The 26822-nt window shown below is 38.1% G+C and overlaps 1 protein-coding gene across 1 annotated transcript; it reads left to right on the forward strand.

Moving 5' to 3' along the window:
- The first annotated feature begins 326 nt into the window (after window positions 1–326).
- On the forward strand, window positions 327–26822 carry LOC120769544 (alpha-mannosidase 2). Its single transcript, XM_040096593.1, is given in 8 exon segments — window positions 327–916; window positions 19597–20871; window positions 21479–21571; window positions 21684–22578; window positions 22681–23664; window positions 23721–24252; window positions 24366–24442; window positions 24445–26822. Coding segments are annotated over 7 exon segments (3732 nt in total). The 5' UTR covers window positions 327–916; window positions 19597–20376; the 3' UTR covers window positions 25101–26822.

The raw sequence follows: 26822 nt of genomic DNA on the forward strand, positions 1-26822 counted from the left end.
GTAGTGAGCAGCAGCATGTTGCCACTCAGGCAAGCCACCATTAATATTTGCACAGTCCACCATTTAACTGGCAGCAAGCAACAATAAACGCTGCAATTTTCATGCGCCGCTGCACGACGTTCTGTTGCTGACAGCAAAGTGTTGCTGTCGTTGTTTGCTGCTGCCTCTACGGACACGAGTGAGCGCCACACGAGCACGCGAGCGCCAAACTGCACTCACACAGGCATCGTAGCCAAGTTGGCACAATAAGCTGGCGAATAGCTCACCGCTGCCGTTAGTTACTCTCAGTTTCGATTTGAGTGCGAAACGCGTCGGTGGTGAACAAGAAAAGTGCGCGCATTCGCTGGCCTAACTCGACCGCCCTTTAAAAGTTAAATATTTTGAGAAACAATAAAAATTTCTACAAAAACTTTGAGTGCAGTGAAAAGGGGAGAAAGAAGCAGTAAACCACAGCGGCGGCAAGGCTTCATTATAACCGTTTGTGTGTAATTTATGAAAAAAAATTAAATAAAATAAAATAAAAGTAAAACAACAAAGGATATTAGAGCAGTGCAAGCGCAGCTGTTGAACAGTGTTGTTTCTGTTGTTTTTTTTTTTCATGTGAAAAATTAAAGTTCGGTTGCTATTGAAGTTCTGCGAAACGAGCGCAGCGAAATTAATGTAAAAATTTTATGTTAAGTGTAAAAAACGAGCGAAAAATAAATTCTAAAAACAAAGCAAGCAAAGCAGCGCAGCACAGCAGCAGTTGCAGTTGTAATTGAATTTGTGTGGTAGTCTTTGGCATCAGCAGCAGTTGCAGCCGCATTCCCTACAGTCGCTGCATAAAATATAGAAGGAAAAGAAGCAATATTGCCTGCAACAGCAATGCAGTTGGACGCCTTTCGAGCAACCGACAAGCGACGCATTTGATATGCATGTATGTATGCGTGTTTGTATTGCACACTTACACACACACACACAAGGTTTCGATCGCACACGTATACTTACAAAGTCACTACATTAAAGTGAAGTTTAAACAAACGTTCAAGTAACGGCATCACAGTCCATCTTACGGACGTGCCAACACCAAAACCAACAACAGCAACAGCAACAAAATTCAATTCGATTCAATTGAATTCTACTTTGTTTTTCTTACTTTCAACTCGTTCTCAGCGCTTAATTGTGTTGACTTTGTTGAAATTGTTGATTTTTTTGCTTGCGCTCTGCAGCGCAGCCCCCATCTTTGCCCCCATCCATTGCTCTTGCACATTGCCAGTGCCGTTGAACTTGCTGCGAACTGCGTTTCCTCGAAATATGCTTGCATGCGTGTGCGTGTATATGTGCATGTGTAACGAGCAAAGCTGCGTATATGGATAATTGCCCAGTTTTTCTTTCGTCCCTGTGGCTTTTTTGGCATACACTTTTTTCTCTCCCTCATGCTTTGCAAAACATTTTAAAATTCCTGGTGTTATTAGGAATCTTGGTGCAGAAACACAAATATTTTGTTGCTCAGTGCAGCTCAGTATGAGCACAAAGCGATTCCATTTGAAATGAGAAACTTACAAGAGTGCAATTTTATTCTGAATTTGTGTTGAACTCAACAGAATATTAATTAAAAACTCAATGAGTTTTTAATTTTTGACTATTTACATATTTAAAAATTGTAACTTTGACTAATTTGTATTAGGTCTAGTAAACAAAACAGTAACTTAAAGGCTTTGTTTAGTTCGATAACTTTTGATGTCAATTATGATAAGATTCTCTTGCGGCGAAACCAAATCATTCGAATTAGACAGGAATAGATAGTAGTCACTTTGCGTGAGATCTGGACTAAAAGCTGGATACATAAGAACATTCCATCCAAACTCCCTGAAATTACGGCGAGTCACAATCGATGTGTGTGACCTGGCGTTGTCCTGATTGAACCCGATTCCTCTTCTATTGTTCAAAGCTGCACACTTCTGGGTATCTACCACCCTTCAGACGGTCTAATTGTTTACAGTATATGTCCGAAATACGAGCTTCGCTGTTGGAAAATACCTCATACCCGATGATTCACTATCAATCCCACCAAATGCACAGCAAGCCCTTGACTGTCAATCAATCCTGGCTTAGCCACCGCTGCAGCAGGAATGCGCCATACCAAGCTACTTCTGGGAGGGTACAATCTTGCAAGGTTTAAGGAAATGATCAACCTCCCCCGATACAAATTCCGCTTCCTTGTCGCGCTCTATACAAAGCACTGAAGGGTTAGGAAGCACTTGTCCAACATGGGCATAGTCTCTTGCGCAAACTGCCGGTTCTGCGACATAGAACAGGAAGCTCCGGAACACCTCATTCCGGATTTCCCAACAATTTGCAGAAGCACGCTCGAGGCCCTACGTTCCATCTGCATGGACAGGGATCACATCGAATCAGTCGCGCCCAGCAGGCTCCTGGAATAGTTCGGGATGCTGGACCTTTGTGACCATATGTGATATAAAGGAGGGCACAATGGACCATAGGTCGCAGTACAAACCCTCAATTTTACTATTTGTCTAGCCTAGACATTGTCCATTGATGTGTGTTTAATCACTGGAAATCGATTCGTCTCTTATCCTTCTAACGCCATATTGCGTAACCCTATCGCACTTATACAACTACGCGAAATACATATTAAAGTCATTAATCGGAAAACTAATAGATTTATTTTTGCAGGTCGGATAACAAAATCTGCCATACAAACTGAAAAATCAAAACTAGTAAAGTGTTTTCCTTTGGATGAAAACCATTGGCTGGTTACGTCTTTAGATTTACTTAAACACATAGTTACTAACAGAAATGCACCTCTGTTTTTGTTTTAATTTTGTCATATTCCAAAGAAAATTTACCTAACCAAAGCAATATCCAGAAATTGTATGTTCAAAGTTCAATAATGAGTTCTAGTCAAAATATTTCTGAACCTTTTTGACGTTGTAAAAAATTTCCCGAAAAACAATTCTATCTGAATCACTCGATATTAAAGTCGAAACTTCCGTACCATTGACCAAACCATATACTATCTCTTTCAGTCCATTTTACATTTATGTATTATTCAAATTTCTAGTGCGCTCTGAATGGTAGAGAATATTCCCACTACACTTTGCCGGCCAACAACTCATCAAAAATCAAAGCCATGTATTTCATAAAATAACTTTCAACAGCAAAGTGCCAACACACTTGACTGGCTGCGCAGTGATTTCTTGATACGCCAGATTGCTGCTCTCCCCTTTTCTTTGTCACACATTATTGATTGGTTGGCCCTGGTGTGGACGTCGCTGTGCTTCTTTCCATTGACTTTATTTAAATAAAGTTAATATTTGTTTTTGTGTTTTATTTTTCCTTTTTGTTGCTTTTGTTGTACATTGTGTTTGCGCTTCTCACGTTTAAGTACTTTTGTTATTATTTTTTGAAATTTCGCTGCGCCTGCAAAATGCCATGGAATTTTGTGGGGGCACGTGTGGACGAGTTCATTTAAATGTGTGGGCCGCCTTAATCTGTGACAAGACTAAAGAGCTCATTGCCTGACGCTGAACAGATACCTATAAATATATATAATATATATATATATGGTTTTGAAATTCAGCGGAATTTTCGTTGTGTTGTTTGTGTTTCAAAAGTCTAAGCGAACACGTTCCTTCTTCAGCCAGTCGGCCAGGCTCACTTCCCACGCCACTGCATGGCGCCTCCGCTTTGTGCTATCGATTTGCTAATAATAAATTTGTACTTGCTTTTATATTGTCGACGACAGCACTCTTTATTTTACGCTGGTCAAACTTTCCTTTTTCATTTTTATTTCCATCGTCACGCTTTGTTATTTTAGGGCAATACATTTGTGTTCAGCCATCAAATATTCAGTGTGATCGCGTTTTTCTGTCAATGGCGCTTGTTAAGCGCTCAAACAAAGCATGAAAATTATTGTAATGTCGAATGAAAACGAATTTTTTATCTATCGTCTGGAGCCAAATTATTTAATTAAAAAGCTCATTGATTAGTTTTTTGCCTTTCTAAATGAAATGAAAACAAAGTAGAGCGTGCAGTCGGGGCAAAAAATATGTATGTATATGTAGTATATATTCAAAGCCTCGTGAACTAGATGCATTGTATAACATGTATCGATAAAAGCATATTAGATATTTTTATGACGACATTCAGGGTCACTAAATATACGATTGGGCCGGATGATCACCTTAGCATCAAATATATGCATGTGAAAAGGTTCCAATTATGGATCATAGTTTTTATAATACAATACAGATCACTAAAAGGTTCTTGTTTATTTTGTGTGGTCTTAACTGCCAAGCTTTCCAGTTGTGAGGGAAACGAAATTTTATTCCATGAGAATGACATACTTGTACGTTGCAAATTCTTATTGTTAGAGGTAATTTTCCTCTGATTTACGAAAATTAATGTTTTTTATATTTTTTACCAATCCACCAACGTTTAGCAAGTTACAAACGAACATCAACTTTGATAAAACTTCCGAGGAAAAATATTTAATTATAGTGGCAATGACATGCATCGCCATTTCATTTGCTTGTAGATTTTTGAGAGATTTCGACTGCAGCTGTTAATTAGTTTTTCACGAAACACAGTAAAGGTTTCAATTCTGATTTGAAGCTTATTTAACTTCTTTGATAATATATCGGTAGCTAAATTCGGATGAATTCAGAGCCAAAAAGTTGGTGGTACCCACCAATATAAAGAATATGAGTTTAACGAAAGCAATTATGACAAACAAAAGCTTCTATAACACATCTTTATTATCAAAAGTCCAAAACGAAACTTAATTCTGATAGTTAAATGACTATATCCTACTCTAATTATTATATATTTAGTTTGACTCTTTGTATATGTATGGATATGTGCGTTGAGAGTTTCAGTTGCCAGCAAATAGCCTAAAATATTAATGACATGCCATATATGTATGACATATGACTGACACGCCTGCAAAGGTTATTGTCTGGTCTGTTGGTGGCAGCATAATATTAGAGATGTAATTAAATATTTGTTTATTGCTTCCAACACCACACCAATATAACTGAATATCTTTACACGTGCATATGTAGGTGAATATATAACGGTGCACTTTCAAATCGTCACACATTGTTGCCGCACTCACTCTTGCAACACGATTTTGTAAAGGAAGGTATGTAATTCTATCCAGCAATGTAATGTCGTCTTTGAATGACTTTTATATCGTCAACCTGGCAGTTGGCGAAATTCTACATTCACCTACTTGTACTTCCGGTCATTCAACCTTTCTTTCTGAATATGAATATGGTCACATACATATACATATGCATGTATGTATATATAAATATTTGACTAAATATGTTATATATATGACACAAGCCATTAGCAACCGATAATAATGGAATTTTTAATGAATAGCTCACGATTTTTCGCAAACAAGCGCTATTTTAATAATAATTGTAATTAAATATTAATTAAGTTATCAATTTGTCAGTATTGTTGGACTTTGATGTTTGGTTAGTTAATTAGTTAGAAGTGCATCCAAATAAATCATGATTGTTATTAGAGCATGAAAAGTAAAGGAGCTCATTTGTGTAGAGTACAGTATTTCTATTGGTGAAAATACGTACGTAAAGTCAGTAAGGTCCTTCTTTCGATAAAACTACAAGCAATATATTACGTATATTAGTAAATTTAATCTCTCTCCTCAATATCTTCAATGACATATATTTCAATATATTGGCTTTAAAATCGTCAGTATTAGATTTACTTCCTCCCTGTATTTACAAGTCGTAAATCATTTCAGAAGGAAAGTCTTATGCTAAAAGTTTCATCATTTGGCTCCTTCTGCGTTGATACAGCGCTGCCAGCGTGATTTCCAAGCATTGAAGGCGTCACGGAAGGCATTCTGCTTGGATCCCCTCTGTCGTCTCAGAGTACTCATTTTTCATTAGCTTTTTCAGGCAAGGAAACAAAAAAAGTCCAGGGGGGCTGTAAGGCGGCTGCGGAAGCGTTGGGATGCCGGCCTTGGTTAGGTAGCTGTTCACAAGAAAGGGGTGTGAGCCGGAGCGTTGTCGTGGTCCAACTTGACCCTTCGTTTGAGTTTCTTGAGGACTTCCACGTAAAACTTGGCGTTGACGGTTTGTCCAGGAGGAACAAATTGATGGTGAACGATGCCTTTGATGTCAAAAAAGACAATGAGCATCGTTTTCACTTTGGATTTGCTCATTTTTCCCTTTTTTCTTCTTCTTCATCAGCAAGCTCTTCTCGGCCCTCCACTTCTTGCTAAAGCAACAACTGTGTAAGCCTGCTTGATCATATCAAACGTCTCTGTCACAGATTTATCGAATTTCACAAAGAATTTAATTGCGTCTATCTGCTCTAACGAACTGAATTTTCGGCTTGCACCACTCACAGAAGCACGTCGCGCGAAAATGTTTGTCCTGACTGTCCAGGTGCTCGGAGACAACTGACCAGCCGATCCTTCGTTAGCTAGGAATGCTCTCGACCGAATCGCACGGTCCGAAGTGCAGTCGTGGGGGATGAAAATCAGTCCTATTACTTTCCGGACAAACCCTGTAAAACCACCAACTTAGACTTAAAGATTTTGAATATTACTTGAAGCTTTTTTAATGACAAAACTAAACTTCGGTCTTAAGCATATCGCGGAGCTAATGCTATTATATAATTGCTTTCTAAACTGGTCTAAAGCATAGAGAACATTTTCATTATCACAGTTTTAAAGCACACTGGAGCAAGGAGCGTTATAAATTCGTTTTCACTTCGACATATAATCATTTACCAAGCCAAATTGCTTTGATCTCAGCGGCACGAGCTCAGTTATGCATATCAGTGAAGTTGTTTGAATGCAACTATATCTAAATTACTGCGATTTTATGAAAAAGCCGCAACATTAATGGAAATCTATTAAAAACAGCTCAGCCAGAGGCTAGCATAATATACACACAGAGCCCAGCTCTGCTCCTGACTTGCATAAATCATTTTCAAATTGCACGTCTCCATCAACCCATTATTTTGGTTCATCCATCTGTTTTGCCGACTAAATGGGTAATTTTAGTGCCGATTCAGCAATTAAATTTGAGTCGAATCTGGCTACTGTTGCACGCCCGCCAGGATGCTGTGTGAGTCCGTTAAAACAACAAACGCCATGACTAAACAGCTTAGCCAGCATTGCATCGACGGACGACCACCAGAGGTGCAATTGTGCGGCTATGCTGAAATGCGACTCCCCGCTTATTGTTATACAGCGTAGTATTAATGGACTGCGAGAGAATTAGCAAGCATTTAGTTGATGTATACAATCAGCCTGGTATATACTTACATATGTATATACTTTATGTATGTATCGGTTTATATGGGCTTATGGCTGCCGCCGGCTTAGCTGGGTTGTGTCGTATGGGTGGCCAGCAGTCTTTTGCTTGTCGTTTCATGGTACGCTTGCGTAATTGGTAATATCACGCTAATTAATCCACATCGTAACGAAAAGTTTTTTTCAGAAAGTGTGTAAATTTGTTTGAGGCAGAGGTTATTGTATGTACGTAAGTACTTTTTAAATTGGAAATATGTACTTTGCATTTTGTGCAATTATGGTAAGATGTAACAAGTAATTTGCGTGTTGCCGCAGGACTCTAAGCATGAACTTTAACTTCCATATTTAAGTCATTTAGGAAGTGTGCTCGTTACGGAGTTAATGTACAGCCCGGTTTCGAAAATATTGATATTTAGCCCTTTTTTATTACATGCCATGCTCACCGAAATATTCGATCTAAAATTCACTGCTGGAATGAGGCAGATTATATACGCTAATAGTGAAAATATGGACCGATTTCAGCCAATTTTGCAAAAGCGTTATACAATACCCCCGGGTACCAAGTCAGCTAAGTTTTAATACAATATTATTTTACAATCGCGGTCGTTCGGACTGAGACAAACTAAGGCTAAATTATAAGAGCAAGATTAATATATCCTAAAATATACATATACATACCCGATGACATCTATATAAGGATACGATGAGTGATTGCAGCAAGAGCCGATTACTTATGTCTACACATACATGTATGTATATGTTCATATGTACAGAAATACATACACACTTAACTAAGCCACTTTATTGTACACCCATTTTTTATCATTTTTCGGTATTTTTTATTTTTTAGACTTCTTAAATTATGTGAGAAAAATTTTAAAACAGCATAACGGCCGAATTTCCTTTTTAGCAATAGCGGCCTACTATTTCAATTGAGTGCTAACCAGCATGTCTCTCCATTTCGGTGCAAAATGCCATTAACAGAATGTCCATAAATGTTGTGTGCGGAATATTTGCGCGTTCGATTCGTATTTGCACATAGTTAATTAAATTTGATTTTTCATATATATATATATATACTGGTTATTAACCAGTTATAGTTTTGTAACTCTTATCAAAGACTATGTTTTAGTCATAGGTACGTTCACTATGGCTAGAATATGGCTCTCAGTTTGCTCCATGGCGTGCACAGATACTAACTTATGACTTCTCCAAAACCTAAAAACTAGAAGAAATCAAAAAAATTCTCACAATTTGGTCGGCAAACTTTTGAGGTCGTTGTACTGGCACAGGCGTTAATTGATCAATTACCTGCCGTTTGTTCGATTTAAGCAGTAATTTAGATCGATTTACCATCAAAAATAAAAATCTTATTTAACTGCATTAATTTTTATCGAATTCAATAGAGTTGGAATGCAACTCTGCGGGTTGCTGTCCACACTGTAAATTTGGTTGTGTGCATTGATAAAATCAGTAATCAGCTGATGAATTTTAGTCATTAGAAAAAAATACAAAATGAAGAACACAAGCAAGTAAAGTATTTTTATTCAGTATTCTTTGGCATTTAATCGTAGAAAGACTTAAGTCTGAACAACGTTTACAAATCGTTCAACTTTATTACGAAACTTCACGTTCGGCTAAAAATGTGCTCGAGCGCTTCGCTCAATTTTATGGTCAACATAATCGGAATGTACTATTCGCAACACCATCTTGACCCAGCATTCATTATTTGATAATTTCGACCGAATAGACCACGTCCAGCACGCAGCCAAGAAAATATAGCAGCCTTAGCTAAGAGTGTACATGAAGACCGTGGAGAGTTGATTCGGCGCTATTCGTAGCAACTCGAACTGACGTCCGGCGCATTTGATGCCGAGATCTTAAAATGAAAACGTACAAAATACAGCTTTTGCAAGAACTGAAGCCACTTGACTTTCCCAAGCGACAACGCTTCGCTCTATAGGCTCTTGAAAAGTTCCGAGAAGATCCGACGTCTGTCATTCGCCAGTTACCAGTCGAGATGCTCGAACGAGCCATCGAAAATTGGACTTAACGGATGGATAATCTGAGAAGTAGCCGTGGCAAACATTTGAAAGAGACAATCCTCAAAAAATAAATGCCAAAGAATGATCTTTTGAATGATAAAAAAAAACTTCCCCTTTAAGTTTGAAGTTTCTGTGTTTTTTGGGCGAATCCTTCGTTTGTTGTAGTTTGGTTGCCAACTAGTTTTTGATACATTTTGTTATTTTAAATCATGAAAATTTTTAAATTAAATTTAAAATTTTTAATTAAATTTTTAAATATAAAAGTGTGTTTACCTCAAATTTCGTCATCAACATTCGGTGTCATTACGTGCATAATGCCTTTGCCGACACTAATTACATTCGAAGTCAACACTTTGGCCCGCTGAGAGCCGTTTGCTTAAAGCTCTTGGCTGCTTGTCAATGAAGGTTTAAAAGCTCGTCGATTTTTTGTCGTCGCTACGATTTTGAAGACTTTCGTATTAGAATTATGTTTAGTGGAAGTGACAGCTAACTACAATATTGTTGCTGTTATTGTATAATACATTCTTCCACTTCCTGTAAAGCGTTATTTTGCATTTCACCAACCATGGCGTTTCAACTTTGTGCAGTTGAACGGTTAATTTGTTATTGTTTGCATAATACACAGTTAACTCAGTGTGCTAGTACGTAGTACGTGCTGTGACAGTCGCCTGCTCGGGCATAGGTAATTTATTTATTTATGTTTTCCTTCGTTTTTTGATTTTCTTTGAACAAACCATGCACAAAATGACGAAAATGCAGTTACAATCTGCATGAACTTGGCTCGTTGGCCAACTGGCCCTGGCAGCAGCAGTAAACAACACACACACAAAGTGCCACACTACAACACTCACAATCACATTGTTGTTGTTGTAGGTGGTAGTCACACCGTCGGTATTGGTAACAATGCCGGCTTAGCGTGACGAAATGACTACCAGTCGGCCAAGCAATGCTTCGACAACAAGCCAACCCAGTTGCATGCCCCAAAAACCGTTGCAAGAACAACAATCAAGCCATAATCATGGCAATAAAAAACACAAAAGGAATAGTAAAAATTACTTTATGTTGGCAGCTTTGAGTTGTTGCTGTTGTTGTTAATTTGTATTTGTTATTCACCAACGGAAAATTCATAAACGTTTGCATAGTAAAAGCCATCGTTTATTTGTAGCCTCCATTGTCGGCGCCACTCCACTTTTTATTGCTCAATACATGCTTCGCCCGCCGTGGTTGGTCGGAATATGCCGTTTTATATTTTTTAAACCCTCACAACATTTTCCATAGAGTAAAATAACTTTGTTCACTGAACTATTGTTGTGAACCTCATAAAGTAATCCAGATGGATAAAGGGTTATATACAAATATATTATCAAAATTATCAGAATGAAGGTAAGAAAGTTAACGAAATTCGTCACGCCCAAATGCATATATAACATTACTTCGATCTGCTGATGATCAATTTTGAATGATCCATTGTTATACCCTGAATAAAGTATATTATGTTTTCCGAAGTTTGTAATACCCAGAACAAAGCGTTAAATACCCCATAAAATATATATGTATTATAAATGATCGGCATGATGAGCTGAGTCGTTTTATCCATGCCCTTCTGTCTATCTGGTATATACGAAATAGTCCTTCAGTTTTTGATATATCGACATGAAATTGTGTTCCTGTCCTCTTCTCATCAATAAGCTGCTCATTTGCAAAACAGTCGATATCGGACCACCATAGCATTTAGCTGCCGTACAAACTGACCAATCAAGTCTTTGTATAAAAAACTTTTTCATTTGACGAGATATTTTCACGAAAATTAGCATGGATCATTGTCTAAGGCAATATAGCTGCCTTACAAACTGAATATTAAAAGGAACATTTTGTATTTGTGAAGGGTATTATAGCTTTGGTGCAACCGAAGTTAATGTTTTTTTCTTGTTTTGTTGAAATTTAATCCAAAATTGCTGGAGTACTCTGAATAAATTGTGGTTAGAAAATGTTTTTATTAAACTACCGCTTGCAGTTTGCAGTTTTCTGAAAACTTGAGAGTCTCTCTTTTTTGCGAAGAACATGAAGAACCACATCACTAATATTGAGAATAGCTCTTTCAAAAATCCTACAGAAATGTAAGCCTGAATATATTTGTTTTTGTTTTGGCCCCTTCTAATCTTAGCCCCGCTTTACTTATTACCCTTTAAAAGCATCTGCAGCCATAGGAATCATCAAAATTGAAAATAATTTTCCACAAGCGAATAATAAAATATTGCTGTGTGCGAGCTTGTAGTAGCAGCTATTGTATCCCAAAATTACGAAAATTTTAACTAAATTAAACGAGTTTTCAGCGCAAAAAAGCGAAAGAGAAATACAATTTCCACGTTTTCCCGCAACAGTTATGAAAGCTACAATTTCGGAATTTATTTTTATAATTTGTTTTATTAACGTTGGTTATGGCTTTTAAGGCTTACGTGTGTATGTATGTATGTACATACTTGGAAATCGTAATTACAGTTGTTATTCCGTGTCACTGCTTGCACCATGGAATTTATATGACATATGTAGGTGTATACATATCTAGGTATGTAGTACAAAAATAGTGCAGTTAGTTCTAAATTGCTTATGGACAATATTTTTTTTATGATTTCCATGAAATTTGAAATTAGTTAGGGCAGGTGGGTGGCGGAAAAAGCGAGGGTTAGTAGTAAGTTTGATAACTATTAGAAAAGCCACTCTGCACTTAGTTGATAGATGGTAAATTTATTGATTTTGCGTTAATCCGTATTTCAAGTTTTTATACAAATATTCGATAAATCTGAACAATCGAGAATTTAAAGGTTTTTTCTGATGTGTTTTTCTGTTTTGTATTTATTCGATATTTCCTAAAAAGAGTTGGACTTCACGACCACTTCTATAAAATATTCTTCCTTTTGGAACCCCAAAACTAAATTTTTAAAGCGATTTTCGAAAATGATCTCAGAATATAGAACATGCAAGATTAAATTAGGTCAGCACAAAGAGTTTGAAAATTTGCATCTTGTAACTATTTTTTTCTTGTAAAAGGGGGAGAATGCAGTCGGTTTTTAAAGCATTACACAATCTGTTTCCAATTCGTCATTTAGCTGCCCGCTTCTGCTATCTTGAGTTAAACTGAGGCAAAAGAGTGGCTACCAAGTTTTATTTTGCATATTTTAGATCAGATATTGTTCCGTGGGTGCACGATATTTGCTTTCGGAAATTTTGATACCGTCACGAAGTTTGTAACACACAGAAGGAAAGGTCGACAACCCTATTAAATATACATATATGTAAGTATAAATGATCGACATGATGAGCTAAGTCGATTTAGACATGTTTGTCAGCCTGTCTGTATATATATGAAGTAGTCCCTCAGTTTTTGAGATATTTTTCTGAAATTTTGCACACGTCCTCAACTTTACAAAGAAGCTAATCATTTGTTGGAACCGATATCGGACCAATGTAACACATAACAGCCACACAAACTAAACAATGGGAATAAAATGATTGTATGGAAAATTTTTTCATTCGAAGAGAAATAGACAGAAATTGCAAGGATTATTGTCTCAGGCAACGGTGCAATATCCGAAGTAATAGTTTAGAACGAGTTATGCTATAGTTAGTATAGTTATACTAGTTGCCATACACACTGACCGATCAAAATCAAGTTCTTGTAAGGAATTTATTTTTGTCAAAGGTATTATACAGCTATGTTTGCTTAATGTTTTTTCTTGTTTTTATTTTCGGTAGAACTTTAAATACCTATTTTCAGCCCTTGAGCTATCATAAAATACCGCTACATTAGCAAAATGATGCCGATTTCCTGTCTGCAGTTCAAGACATGAACATAATCAAGCACATAATAGTTGTTTTACCATAAAACACTATCAAAGCTCATATCACCACATAACCATTTAATGATCATAGATAAGTAAGTTTTGGTGTTCACTTTGAATTTGACATTAAAACAAACAATACTTAACAACTTAATTCACAGTCGGCTTGAAAAGACCGAGAGCCAACGGACCACACCGTGGGAGAGGAAAAGGCTATAAAAGCACGCAACATTGACTGTTGAAAAAACAACCGGCATTAGGCTTGATAGAGCACTGATTGCACTGTTACACTGACGGCCACAAATAATGAGAATCTTGAGAAATGTCAAATTTGATAACTAAAAAACTAAAGTACCTTGCTGTATAAAAAAAAACGGATGAGAATATTCGTAGGCCATGATTTTGTGCCACTATAAATTTATAAATTTGTAGCTTTGCACAGAAGTGGAGAAAACATTTCTTGCGACCAAGCTGTTGCTCTATATTTTTAAATCAGAAAAAAATTCAGTTACGTTTCAGTAAAAATATATTATGTTTCAAATCGAATTATTCGATGGAGTAATATTTATTGAAATTTTTAGGTTTTATAATTACAACACCGCCCTGAGAATTTCGAGTTTAGAAATTTAGTAATACAGGTCTCTCTAGCATACGAAATATTTTGAATTAAAAATACGTATAGACGCTGTCAAAACTTAATCTTTATTTTGAAAGACTTAATTTCCAAACCGACCGAAAACTTAAAAATCAAAATTTATCATTCTTACTTCGAAAATCTCAGTATAAAGTTTCTAAATTGGTTGGTCAAAAACCAAAATGTTCGTTGAAATAAAAAACATTGATCAGAAGCACCACTTGGTCAACTATTTTTTTTTTTAAGTTTTGCAAACTCGCTTTATTATATTATATTAAAAAATGGGAAGTATTTTGTAGAAATATGAGAAATATGGACTTAATAGTTGCAATTGAGGCCATCAGTTTCATAAGCCTGAAAACGTATAATTTAGTAGTGATTTATCTATGAAGGAGACGCAATTTAGGCCTAGAGTTTCCTCAGCCTGAAAACATATCATATTGATTCCTTCTTATATGTACATATGTATGAAGGTTTCGCCCATTAAAAATTTGTTGCCTTATAAAAACCTTATTAAAATGTAAATTATATAAAATAGTATCAGAGCAACTTTAAGCAGGGTAGGATGACCAACTTTCTAGAATGCTGAAAAATATTTAGTTGGATTTATATTTTTGAATAGATTTCAGCCATAAAATAATAATTCTTAATATCTTTGCTTTATAACTCATTATAAGCCACTCAAGTCTACAAAAAGAACCTGCCGTTATTTATCTGTGTCCACCAGTGTAAAAGTAGCTGAGAATAGCAAAAAATTATTGCCATTCACGTTTTTAAAGCCATTAATTTTATGGTCATACATTTTGACTATAAAAGCACTCAAGTGATAAAACATCCAGGCGGCCGATCCGCCGGTTCACTGCATGTTTGCTTGAGCCAAGCCTCAACCAGTGCACTTACACAGCCATAGGTACAAACGCAACAACAACACAGCCCTGCAGAAGCGCAAAAAAGCGAATTTGACAATTTAAAGAGTAATTTTTGTGCAATTTCATTTACCAGCGATTGATAGTTTCACACTTTTACTATTTCACTATTATTTATGCGCCATATCCTGTCTAATGCACGAGCAGCCAAACCGGCGAACCGACTGCTGTGACCAGGAAACGCACGAGGGGCAACTTTTTATGGACTGGCGGCAGTTCGGAGCTCTCAGAGCGGCCTGTGTGTTGGCTCGATGGGTACATTAAGTCGTTGAAATTAAATTATCGCGTGCATTGTTGAGACGGTTTTTATTGCACGGTTTTGCCTGTTTTTGTTGCATTTCGGCGAATATAGTTGCCAATTATATAGCAACAAAGAGCATTGCCACTACTGCTACTGCTACTGCACAACAGATGGTGGTAATTAAGTGTTAAATAATAGCGGTGGTAAGCAAATGGAAAAAGCAGAAATTGTCAACGTTTAATTTGCTGTAATTTCATAAGCAAAAAGTCAGTCCTCGCAGAGCATGACAAAAAACGCAAATATTGCGATTATAGAGTAAAAACAGTGCGCATGCTGTAAATTGATGGTAAATCATCGCGTTTCGTTGGCACGACACAAAAACATTCACGCAAACGCTGTGCAGTGGGCATTAGGGTGGCTCGATTCCGGACTTTTTTCGATTCGGGTTTTCTAATAGTGCGGAAAAGTTGCCTTAGTACTCCTTGATTCCAATGCAACTTTTTGTTTTGAGATCGGATTGCATCTTCAACCCCAACTCCTGCCTTGAAATTTCGGAAATTCGCCTAAAATCGTCAAATTGTCTACCCAGCGCCTGAAATACGCATCTCATGGCAAAATGTATAAAACAAAAGTTATTTGTCACGTCATTTGCTACCGAAATGGTATGTGTGATCATGGCCGCAGGACGAACCGTTCCCGAGATACGAGCGAAAAGGCGGCGCGCCACAGCGCAAGGTGAAAATTGTTGCAGCTCTCAGCTAACCTGTATTGGTCACCCAGAACCCACCGCGTGGAGGTGCCTGCTCTTCGGGTTCCTCCCAAGCCCAACCCAACCAACCAACCATATGTCAGGCTTGTTTTAGTCTGAATCTGTGTAAAATTTATTGATAAAATCAGATTTTGTACTAAACTTTGGCACTTGTTGCCTAGATATCAGTGTAGAGCGTATAAAACGATCACGAGATTGGGGGCCAATAACTTTAGAAGATGCCTCTGTCACCAGTTAATCATATCGTAATAATTATTAGCTTTGAAAGTCAGGTTTGGCACTTTATTACATCTAAACCTTCCATTTACAGTGTCAGACTCTGCTTCTCTGGCTGCCAGAAGACGGTCAAGGGCCAACTTTCTGATTGAACTGTTGAATCTTATTGAGAACCACAAAGGTGAGTAAACTGTAAGTATGTACTTGGCCAAAATCTTTATTTCCTTTGTTGGTTTGTCAGTAGAAATGTATAATCTCAGAATTCTGCTTGCACATGTTACCTGGATACATTGACGCTAAATCTGAGGAACATTGACCGGAAATAACAGCTTCTGATATTTTATAGAGATAAGCTTGGTCTGTGCTAAGTTGGATCGGATTATTAACCTCAGAAGGTAATTGGTAGGATGGAAAGCTTTCAAATTTGACAACAGGCAACTTCTCACAATCAGGGAGCAGTTTACCTATGTCGCCAGAGAATGTATTTGGACTTTTTGAGACACCATCTATGTGTTCGAAAAGAGCACGAAATGGAAGTTCGTTGAAATGTAGAAGACAAACAACCCACTGTAATGGCCTACCTATTCTTTCTTCTAGTTTCCGAATGATTCCACCTTTCCAACCTGTGTTCGTATTGGTGCCATCAGCACCGACAACTTCTAGATGTTCCACATCAACTGAATTGTTTTGTAAATGTTGCCATATAGTTTGCGTCTCATCCTCAGCTGACCCGGAAGCCCATATAAAGAGTCAATACTTTCGATGTTTTGGAGCTTAACTCCAACACTTTTTTTGCCGGACTAATCTTGCATTTCTCAGTGACAAAGCTAGCCTGATCCTCTGTTATCAAACCTGCTTTTTTGGCATCCAGAAAAGCAGATGAAACAATCAAGGCCGCTGCTCTATCACTTACTCCAAATCTTTGGGCAGCTAAAGCAGTGTGTTCTAATACTAGTGTGTTTTGTTTGGTTTTAGAGGATGGAAGAGAAAATTCATCATCAGCATCGTTTTAGGAAGAATCCATGTGCGACGCACCTACATTGTTGTCGTCTGTATGAGAGTCTGGCTGATCTGAATGGTCACGTGTTCTAGCTGATACTTTTCTGGTAAGTGTTGATGTTGAATGACGTTTTGAAAGCTTTTCTTTACGTTCATTTTTCTTTGTAATCTTTTTTGTTTCGGGTAGATCAACACTTCCAATGCGACCAATTCTTCTGGTTCCCTGGTCCAAGAGAAATGGTTGTTCATTGATAGGAACTTTCCTTTCCTTTGGACAAGTGCAAGAATAAATGCATTTACAAGCAGCGATGTCAAATAATTTTCCAGCAGAAGAGACAAAGTCGTCTCTTTTAGAGCTCAAACCTATTGGGTTCCTTAAAAACATTTGTTTAAGAGTCAGAAATCTATAATAAAAACTATCGGAATAGATGACTTTTTGAAAGTATTTTCAACCTTTTTTGCAACTATTTCTGTAACCTCTTTACTCCTAGGTTCATAGTTGTCGCCTCGGAGTCGCCCTATACGAAATCTTTCAAACTGATAACACAAATGAACATCCTGGTAAGTAGGTAACTGGGACTCATCAGAGATTGTACGGATATATGCCAAACACAGGACATTTCTGTCTAAATTTAAATTTAGATACAGACATTTTGAGTTCTGTGTTCTGTTGAGAGAATATAAGTGATAGCACTCGGCGAAATCAACGACAAGAGGGAAGCAACTCGATGAAAAAATATTTGTTTGGAAACCTATCCGAACGTGTCCTTTGGCGTAGGTGAATGAATGTGAGTGATAGCACTCGGCGAAATCAACGTCAAGAAGTGTGGCCGCAAGCCGATTTTCACCTTGCGCTGTGGCGCGCCGCCTTTTCGCTCGTACCTTGGGAACAGTTCGTCCTACGGCCATGATCACGTATACCATTTCGGTAGCAAATGACGTGACAAATAACTTTTGTTTTATACATTTTGCCATGAGATGCGTATTTCAGGCGCTGGGTAGACAATTTGACGATTTTAGGCGAATTTCCGAAATTTCAAGGCAGGAGTTGGGGTTGAAGATGCAATCCGATCTCAAAACAAAAAGTTGCATTGGAATCAGAAAGTACTAAGGCAACTTTTCCGCACTATTAGAAATCCCGAATCGAAAAAAGTCCGGAATCGACCCACCCTAGTGGGCATAAAGGCGCAACCGCTGCTTACATGCACACACTTAACTCTAGCAGACTGCTAGCGCATGCAACAGCAAGTGAATAGAAAAGTGAAGTCTAAATATATTGAATGTATATATATATATATATATATATATGTACATATATACAGTGACCCCTTGTGCAACATTTATTAATAACAAGTCAATTGAAAAGTCCGCGGCGCTACTGCAATTAAATCCATATGATTTTTAGTTAGTCCTAACCTTCAAAAGATGCGTGTATAAATTTGACAACAGTCAGTTTGTGAATTATATCATTTTGAGTGAAGCAACTTTTGGGTAAAAAGGAATTTGGCATCTGGATAAAATATTGCTTTTTGAAGGGAAAAAATACAGTTTAAGCAAACACTTGGGTTGATGACGAGTTTCCGGACAGTGCCCCAGGAAAATCAACCATAAAGGACAAACTTCAAAAAAGTCGACAAAATAACTTTGGGTGAACGTAATAGGAAGTTGTTTGAGATAGCAGGCACTCTAAAGTTATCAACTGAGCATCTACATCACATCACTCACTGGGTATGAGAAAGCTCTGTGCAAAGTTTGTGCCGTACGAGCTCACTTTTAACCAAAACCACGACCAGTTGATTATTCGGAGCAGTTTTCGCGTCGATATGTGAAAATGGATGAAACATGAATTCATCATTTCACCCCGAGATCCCATCGACAGTTACAGGATTAAACCGCTCCAAAGCGTGGAAAGACGCAGCAGTCGGCTGGCATGGTTATGGTATCTTTATTTTGGGATTCGCATCGAATAATTGTTTTTGACTACCTTCCAAAAGGAAGGACCATCAACTGCGACTAATACATAGCGCTTTTGGACAGCCGAAAAACGGCCTCATTCAAAGTGGTAACGGCCTCATTGAAAGTGCTGTTCTACCAAAACAAAACACCATGTCACAAGTCACCGTATTCTCCAGATCTCCAGCAACTATTTTCTGTTCTCAAATCTCAAAAGAATGCTCTCAGAGAAGAAATTTTCACCTGCACCTTCTAATCCTTTAGAGTCAGATTTCATAACACATTTTTGTGGGCATCATGTAACTATGATAAACTGTAAAAACACCATAATGTATGACAGCAAGATAGTCGGTTCTAGGTAGCCAGAAAAGATCCGGACTCTCCATTCGACAGCATTCTGCTAAAATGTGTGGACAACATTCACTTTACACTTCCTAACTGGTTTTAATATCACTAAATAGACACCCGCTCCTTTTAAAATAGTTTTTAGTGAAAGCGGTCGTAATCCTCAGTTGAACAATTTTCACGAAATTGTGTTTTCATGTAATAAAGACTTACCCATTTATATATATGTACGTACTTCTGACGTTTCATAACACATCAATTAAAAATTGACAGCTATAACATAAACCCACTAATTCCATTTACTTGAATTTATTTTCAATTTCCAGATAAGCCCTCTGACAGCCAAAATGCGGCGGTGCCACAGTTGATTTTTAGATGAGCCCAATAGACAAGCGGAAAACACCAGGCATAAAGTAAATTGCAACTGCAAATGTTCAATTGAGCAACCGGCGCTGCCAATCCGAAATAGCCACAAGCTCTGCGAACGTTCGGCGCCTAAATTAGGTTTGATATGTAACAATGTCGGTGGTGACGCTAGAATTGCATTGGAAACAATAAATAGGAAATCTCACACCCTTAAGGGGGGGAGCGAAATGAATGTTTTATGCAACTAAAGCAACACAGCAATCGAAATCGAAAATCCAATGTCAATCAACGTAACAGAACGACGCAACGAACTCGAAAACGCCCAGTTAACTAACCTATACTTCGCTGTCCGCCAGGTATCTACAGATATTTGTAATACAGAGGGCGGGTAAGTAGTGCAGCGGCTTAGCAGGCGAATTAAATCGAATTAGACGGGAAGCACACTGCACAACTTCGGGCAGCGACAATTGACTAACACCACGGTGTTTGATCACAAACCAGCGAGCACATCGAATGCAATCAAATTAAATTGAGAAAATCATTGAAAAAACAAAAACAATATATGCATATGTCGATAATATGAAAGGAAAATATACAAATTTGAAACAAGAATAATAAAAATAGGCAACTATCGTAATTAATAAGCCAAAACAAACAGCAGAAAAAACAAAAACGTCACAATAACTGTCCGCCTCACATCAGCACCTCCGCAGAGCCACTGACAAGCGCCGTCACGCAAAATGACATTTAAATTATTTCGCCGCGGCTCGGCGCGTTGCTTCGGTCTACTGTCCGCGTTCATCACGATCTTAATCTGCCTCTACTACATATCCATTGGCCAGCAACAAGACGAAGCGCTGCAGTCGGGCAAAGACACGACTGTTGCGCTGAGCAGCGGATTCGGCAGCGTAGTGGCGACCAGTTTGAATTCAGTGCCGCAGCAAATGCACAAAGTGAATGTGCATAATGCCAAAGTCAGAGGTATGCGTGGCGATGGCGAGGAGAAGAGTGGCGCGCAGAAATCTGCGACTGGTAGTGGCGCCAGCGCAGCGCAGTTGTCGGCAGGCACAACAACCATGGACGGCAGTGGCAATGTCGATGCGTATAATGGCGTCGACATGACCGCAAATGGCGCGCCCACCAAGAATCCTGATTGGGGTGATGTTTGCTATGTGATGGATGAGAGTGACACGAATATCACAACGAACGAGGAGTATGGGAAATTTGATTTCCAGGTAATAAATTACACTTAAGTTTGGTATTCGCACGGAAATTTATTGTACATTCAAATTTAAGTAACGAGCGCGCATGTTACCGGTCTTGTTATGAAGAAAATTTAATTAGGTTCGGAATATGTCATGTCATATGTGGACTGCATTGAGTTTTGGGCTCAAATTATTATCAGATATACAGCTAAAGCCTTCCAATTGCTTTAGTGTGTATAGTATAAGCAGGTGCTCAGTACTGATCATATATGAAGGGTTCCTGATCATTGAAATGTATTATCTGTAAGGGTTACGGTACTAGAGACGCAGCGCCACAAAGTGAGCCTACTTTTATCAGCTAAAAATTTCCAACTTCCCTTTGACTTCTCGAGTACTTTTTCATTAGATTCAGATATCAATCAGGGAAAAAAGTCTACAATTGAGCTTCGTGTTGTTCCCACATTTTGGGAATATGAACAGTTTCCTTTTATATACAAATTCGGTGAAATATAATATGTCCAAAAATATGTGAAGAAATAAACGTATAAAAAGGGAATTTCCTTTGGAAGCCAAGCTTATATGTATATCCAGACAGTTTTGGTTAGATTATTATACCTACATATTTCATTATTTGCAGCCTGAATGGATTCACACAAAGGAATATTGGGATCGTGGTTTTGAAGAACGATTTGAGGCACAAAAGAAAGACTACAAACGACCGCCATTGAAGGTTAGTAAGTTGTTGCGCCTCAGTAACTATTTGAGGTTATACTATAAGTGCTTTAAAGAAAATTAGGTCACAGATGTGTGGAAATGGTCCCTTAATTTTTTTTCCTTTGCAGATCTTCGTCGTACCACATTCGCACAATGATCCCGGTTGGCTGAAGACTTTCGTTAATTATTTCCAATCTGATTCGCGACAGATACTTAATTTGATAGTAACAAAAATGCAGGAGTACACCGACATGACGTTCATTTGGTCCGAGATCAGCTTTCTACAACTGTGGTGGGATCAAGCGCATCCGACGAAACAGCGTGCTCTGAAAAAACTTATCAAATCGGGACGTTTCGAAATCACAACCGGCGGTTGGGTGATGACCGACGAAGCCAATGTGCATCTATACGCCATGTTAGATCAGCTTATTGAAGGACATCAGTGGTTACGCAACAATCTGAATGTTACACCAACCGTCGGCTGGTCAATCGATCCCTTCGGGCATGGCAGTACAGTGCCGTATTTGCTGTCTGGCAGCAACTTCGAAGGCGCCATAATACAACGCATACATTATGCCTGGAAACAGTGGTTTGCGCGTCAACAGAAGGGCGATTTCATGTGGACACCTTATTGGCAGCAACGCGGCAAGGCACCAACGAAGCGTGGCAGGTTGTTAACACACAATATGCCCTTTGACATATACTCGATTAAGGGTTCGTGTGGTCCACATCCATTTATATGCCTAAATTTCGATTTCCGTAAAATACCAGGCGAGTATACGGAATATTCGGTGAAGGCGCAATTTATAACCGATGACAATGTTGAATCGAAAGCGCAAGTATTGTTGGAACAATATTCACGTACTGCTTCGTTATTTCCGCACAATGTAGCGCTTATACCAGTCGGTGATGATTTCCGTTACAATAAGGAGCGCGAAGTGGATCAGCAATATACGAATTATAAGAAATTAATCGATCATATAATGGCCAATAAGCGTCTCTATAATGTTGACATCTCTTTCGGTGAGTTTGGGTTTTTGAAAATTTAGTTTATATTCTTCAACAATTAATTTTAACTTAAAAAATAAATTACTCATTATTTTCAATTATTTTCACCTTCAAAAGGCACACCACGTGACTACTTCAACGAAATTCGTCGTCGCACCAGCTCCTTCCCAACGCTCAAAGGTGATTTCTTTGTATATTCAGACATCTTCTCCGAAGGACGGCCTGCCTACTGGTCCGGTTACTATACCACACGTCCGTTCTATAAGCTGCTTAGCGCCGATTTAGAGCATAATCTGCGCTCTGCCGAAATACTCTTCACCGTGGCTTACAATACCGCACGACAGGTCCATCATGTGAATGCCATCAAGATCTTCGAGAAGAATTATGAGAAAATGATACACGCACGTCGCAATTTGGGACTCTTCCAACACCATGATGCCATCACAGGCACATCAAAAGCGGCGGTAATGCGCGATTACGGCATGCGTCTGTTCGAAAGCATACAAGATGCGGTCAAGATGCAAGAGTCTACTATTGAAATGTTGCTGCAAGCGGGCAGCGAGCGTCTTAATTTCCTGCTGAGCGAATTAGAGCGTGATAACTTCAGTAAGCTGGCGCGCAAGACTCCCATACCAATCAGTGGTAATGGTATGGTTGATGAATTTGATGACTTGAATGCAAATGCCGGCACAGCTTCGTTTGTCATCTTCAATTCGTTGGCGCAGAAACGTTTGGAAGTGATTACGTTGCGTTCGCCAGTGCCGAATGTTAAAGTGTTGAATGAGCGCGGCGAGGAGATACGCTTAATGCAAATCAATCCAGTTTGGAATATAACCGATGTTTATGAGATGGGGATGGGTGCCGGTGTGGGTACTAATAGCGCTATGGGACGTATACGTGTTTCTACACGTCAGTATGAAATCATGTTTATAGCCGAATTGGATGCGCTTTCACTTGCGACCTACAGCCTTGTGGTTGTAGATGAAAAGAACTTTAGTCAACCGACAATGGCGACTATTTATTGCGATGGCTGCACAGATGGGTCAACGCCGAACCCACCTAATACCAGCACGAATTTCGTGGTCAAAGCCAAGCCATCAGGTATAATCTATATTTTTACCTAAATAACCAACTTAATATTCATGCATCACTTTTAGGTGACATACAACTCGAAAACAATTTCATGCGTCTGCTCTTCGATGAGAAGACTGGTTTCCTCAAGACCGTTACGCGTAAGAGCGATAATGAGCAAGCGCTCAAGCCCATGCAATGCGCTATAAAATTCGCTGCCTATCGCAGTGCACAGTTCCACTCAGGCGCCTATCTCTTCAAAACCGATCCCGAGCAAAATGAAGCCGAAAAAGATGTACTCGATCAGTATGAAGACGTGCGCATTATTATTTCATCGGGTCCGATTGCTAGCGATGTTACGGTTATTTATGGTCCATTCTTGGCGCATACAGTACGCATTTTCAACACACATACTCACCTAGATGCAGCCATGTATATTGAGAATGATGTTGATTTTGAGCCGCCGCCAAAGAATCGTGAAACTGAGCTATTCATGCGTTTCGTCACAGACGTAGATAATATTATAACAGTAAAACGTGATGATGTGCTAAAGGAGGCGGATACTGTAGCGGAACTGCCGGTGTTCTATAGTGATCAAAATGGTTTCCAATACCACAAGTAAGTCAGATAATTACAATTTTTATAAAACAAGCTTTTAAGTTTCCTTAGCATACGCTTCAATCATTATTAAATACTTAATTTGAATTTAAATTTATTATTGTCCGTTGCAGACGCATTAAAGTGCCCGCAATCGGCATTGAAGGCAACTACTTCCCCATCACAAGCGGTGCCTTCATACAAGACGCGCGCGTCGCTTCACCCTACTGACCACACATGCACAGGGTGCCGCCTCCTACGAACCGGGCCAATTGGAAGTGATGCTCGATCGGCGCACACTTTACGACGATTATCGTGGCATGGGCGAAGGCATTGTGGACAGCCGCCTCACACGGCACAAATTTTGGGTACTCATCGAAGATATGCCAACGAAAAATGAAAATGCCTACCAAATACCCAGTCTATTGGCCAACCAGCTAGCGAACGGCCTACGTTATCCACCGAACCTGTACTTTGTAGAGACATTTGATGCGCCAGCTGTACAACTGAAACCGAAAGTGGCATTGCTCGATCATGGCGCGCTGCCATGTGATGTACATCTGTTAAATTTGCGCGCGCTTTCCGAAGAGCAGCTGCAGCTCTTCCCATCGACATCGGCTTTGATGGTGCTGCAGCGTCAAGGTTATGATTGTGCCATTGGTCAAAATATCGATATAACGCGTGTGTGTGCTGCATCGGCAAGCGGTCTGGGTCCGGTGGGTTTCAATAAATTGCATATTGCGCGTTTGGAGACGACGAGTTTGACCGGCACGCTGCATGAGAGCGAACGCAAGCGACTGAAATCGTTTGCAGAGATCACACTGGATCCCATGGAAATGCGCACTTTTAATGTGACGTTCAAATTTTAAATTACAAATTAGTTAATTTATCTATTTATTATTATTATTTTTTTTTTTGTGAAAAATTCCTTTAAAATTTAAGTTGTGTGATTTTAGTGATAATTTTAAGGCGACTTTTCGGCAGAATTCGTATTTCGTATTTTATTTTTTTTTTTCGTTTTTCTCTAGGTTCATGATATAATGTGGTAACTGTTATTTATATATTTTATTTTAGAATGTATTTATTAAAATTTACATTTAACCGCGATAATATTTCTGCAGGAAGCCTCACGCAATTGACATTTCCACTCAACTTTGAATACAAAACTGCCTTTGACATTTCCCTACTTATAACAAAACAAGCAAAAACAACAACTAGGTTTCAGAAGCACATTTATTGCATTGTATTGCTAATAAAATTAAATAAATTTCAGAAACTAAAATATAAAAATGTCAAACAAAAAGTGTTTGTCAATTTTTCTTTAAGAAATTATTTACTTTCCTTAGTAATACAATGCGATTTCATAGTACTTTGTTACCCTTTTAAACACTCGCAACCACTATAGTACAGTTAAAGCAAAAACCATTCCAGCAGCTATAATATATTTCAACTATTTAATTTCTCAAATACGCTTACAATAGTTTAGTGAAATATTTTAGCAATAGAAAGGATAATTTTCTTACTTACACAAACAACAAAATTTTTTGTTCATTATTATGTACTAAATGTTTTTTAAAACCAAAAACTGTTAAATGAAAGCTTAATCGAGCTTTATTGATTACTGTAGCAATATTTTTTTTGCTAACTTGTACACAGCTACCTGTTAAACGGTCCCTCGCCACTTTCGTCTTTTGTCGAAGACACCAGTATTTTTGCATTACTTTCAAATAAATAGTTTAATTGTAATATTATATGATAAATAGCGTTTATTACCAGCTGATATTCATTTTGCGAACTCATTGCTTTCAAACATTTATGTTTAGCATTATAATTTCTTATATTATATACAATATGCTAAGTCATGCGGGGTTCACTTTTTCCTTCAAGCGCAGGCTATTTTTATTTCACTTACTCAGGCAGCTCTTAGTTTTCATATATTTGGAAAAAGTAAGCAGCATTTCAGCATTAAAGACAAGATTTGAATGTAAAAAACAAAATCGGTTTTAAATAACGGTAAATTATATGCAACACATGCGAATATAAAACAAAAATACCAAACACTTAATAGTTAATTTTAGTGAAATGCACGCCATGCACCCTAGTTAAGTTAAGCAGTTAATAATGTTTAGGCATAAGGCAAGAAAACATGCTAAGACACCATACTTAGTAAGTATTTATGAAGGTGATGGAATGTAATGGAATGTAATCATGCATTGACAACTGATTGTTGCTCCTTTTCGTTTACTTGTCATTACGGCTTTGAAATTTACTTAAATACAAGTACATTTGCAGTTTAACTTGAAAACATTTTCAACCAAACAAATAAAAAAACATTCAATAACAGTTCTTGAAGCCAGTGACGCGAGCTTATTAATGCTAAAATGTCGTTACTTTGCAGTAATAATTGAGTAGTCGAAATTTGGACGCAACAGTTGAATGTGTGGAAATAGTCTGATATTAGCTATCGAATATGAGTGTGTATACAATAAGCTTAGATTTTTATATAGCTACAAATTGATTTAAGCGTTTTTCTCATTAGCGAATTTAAAAAGTTGTGGCGAATATTTGGCAACGATTTTAATGAAAAAAAA

The sequence above is a fragment of the Bactrocera tryoni genome, chromosome 1, assembly GCF_016617805.1.
Source record: "Bactrocera tryoni isolate S06 chromosome 1, CSIRO_BtryS06_freeze2, whole genome shotgun sequence".
NCBI lineage: Eukaryota > Metazoa > Arthropoda > Insecta > Diptera > Tephritidae > Bactrocera > Bactrocera tryoni.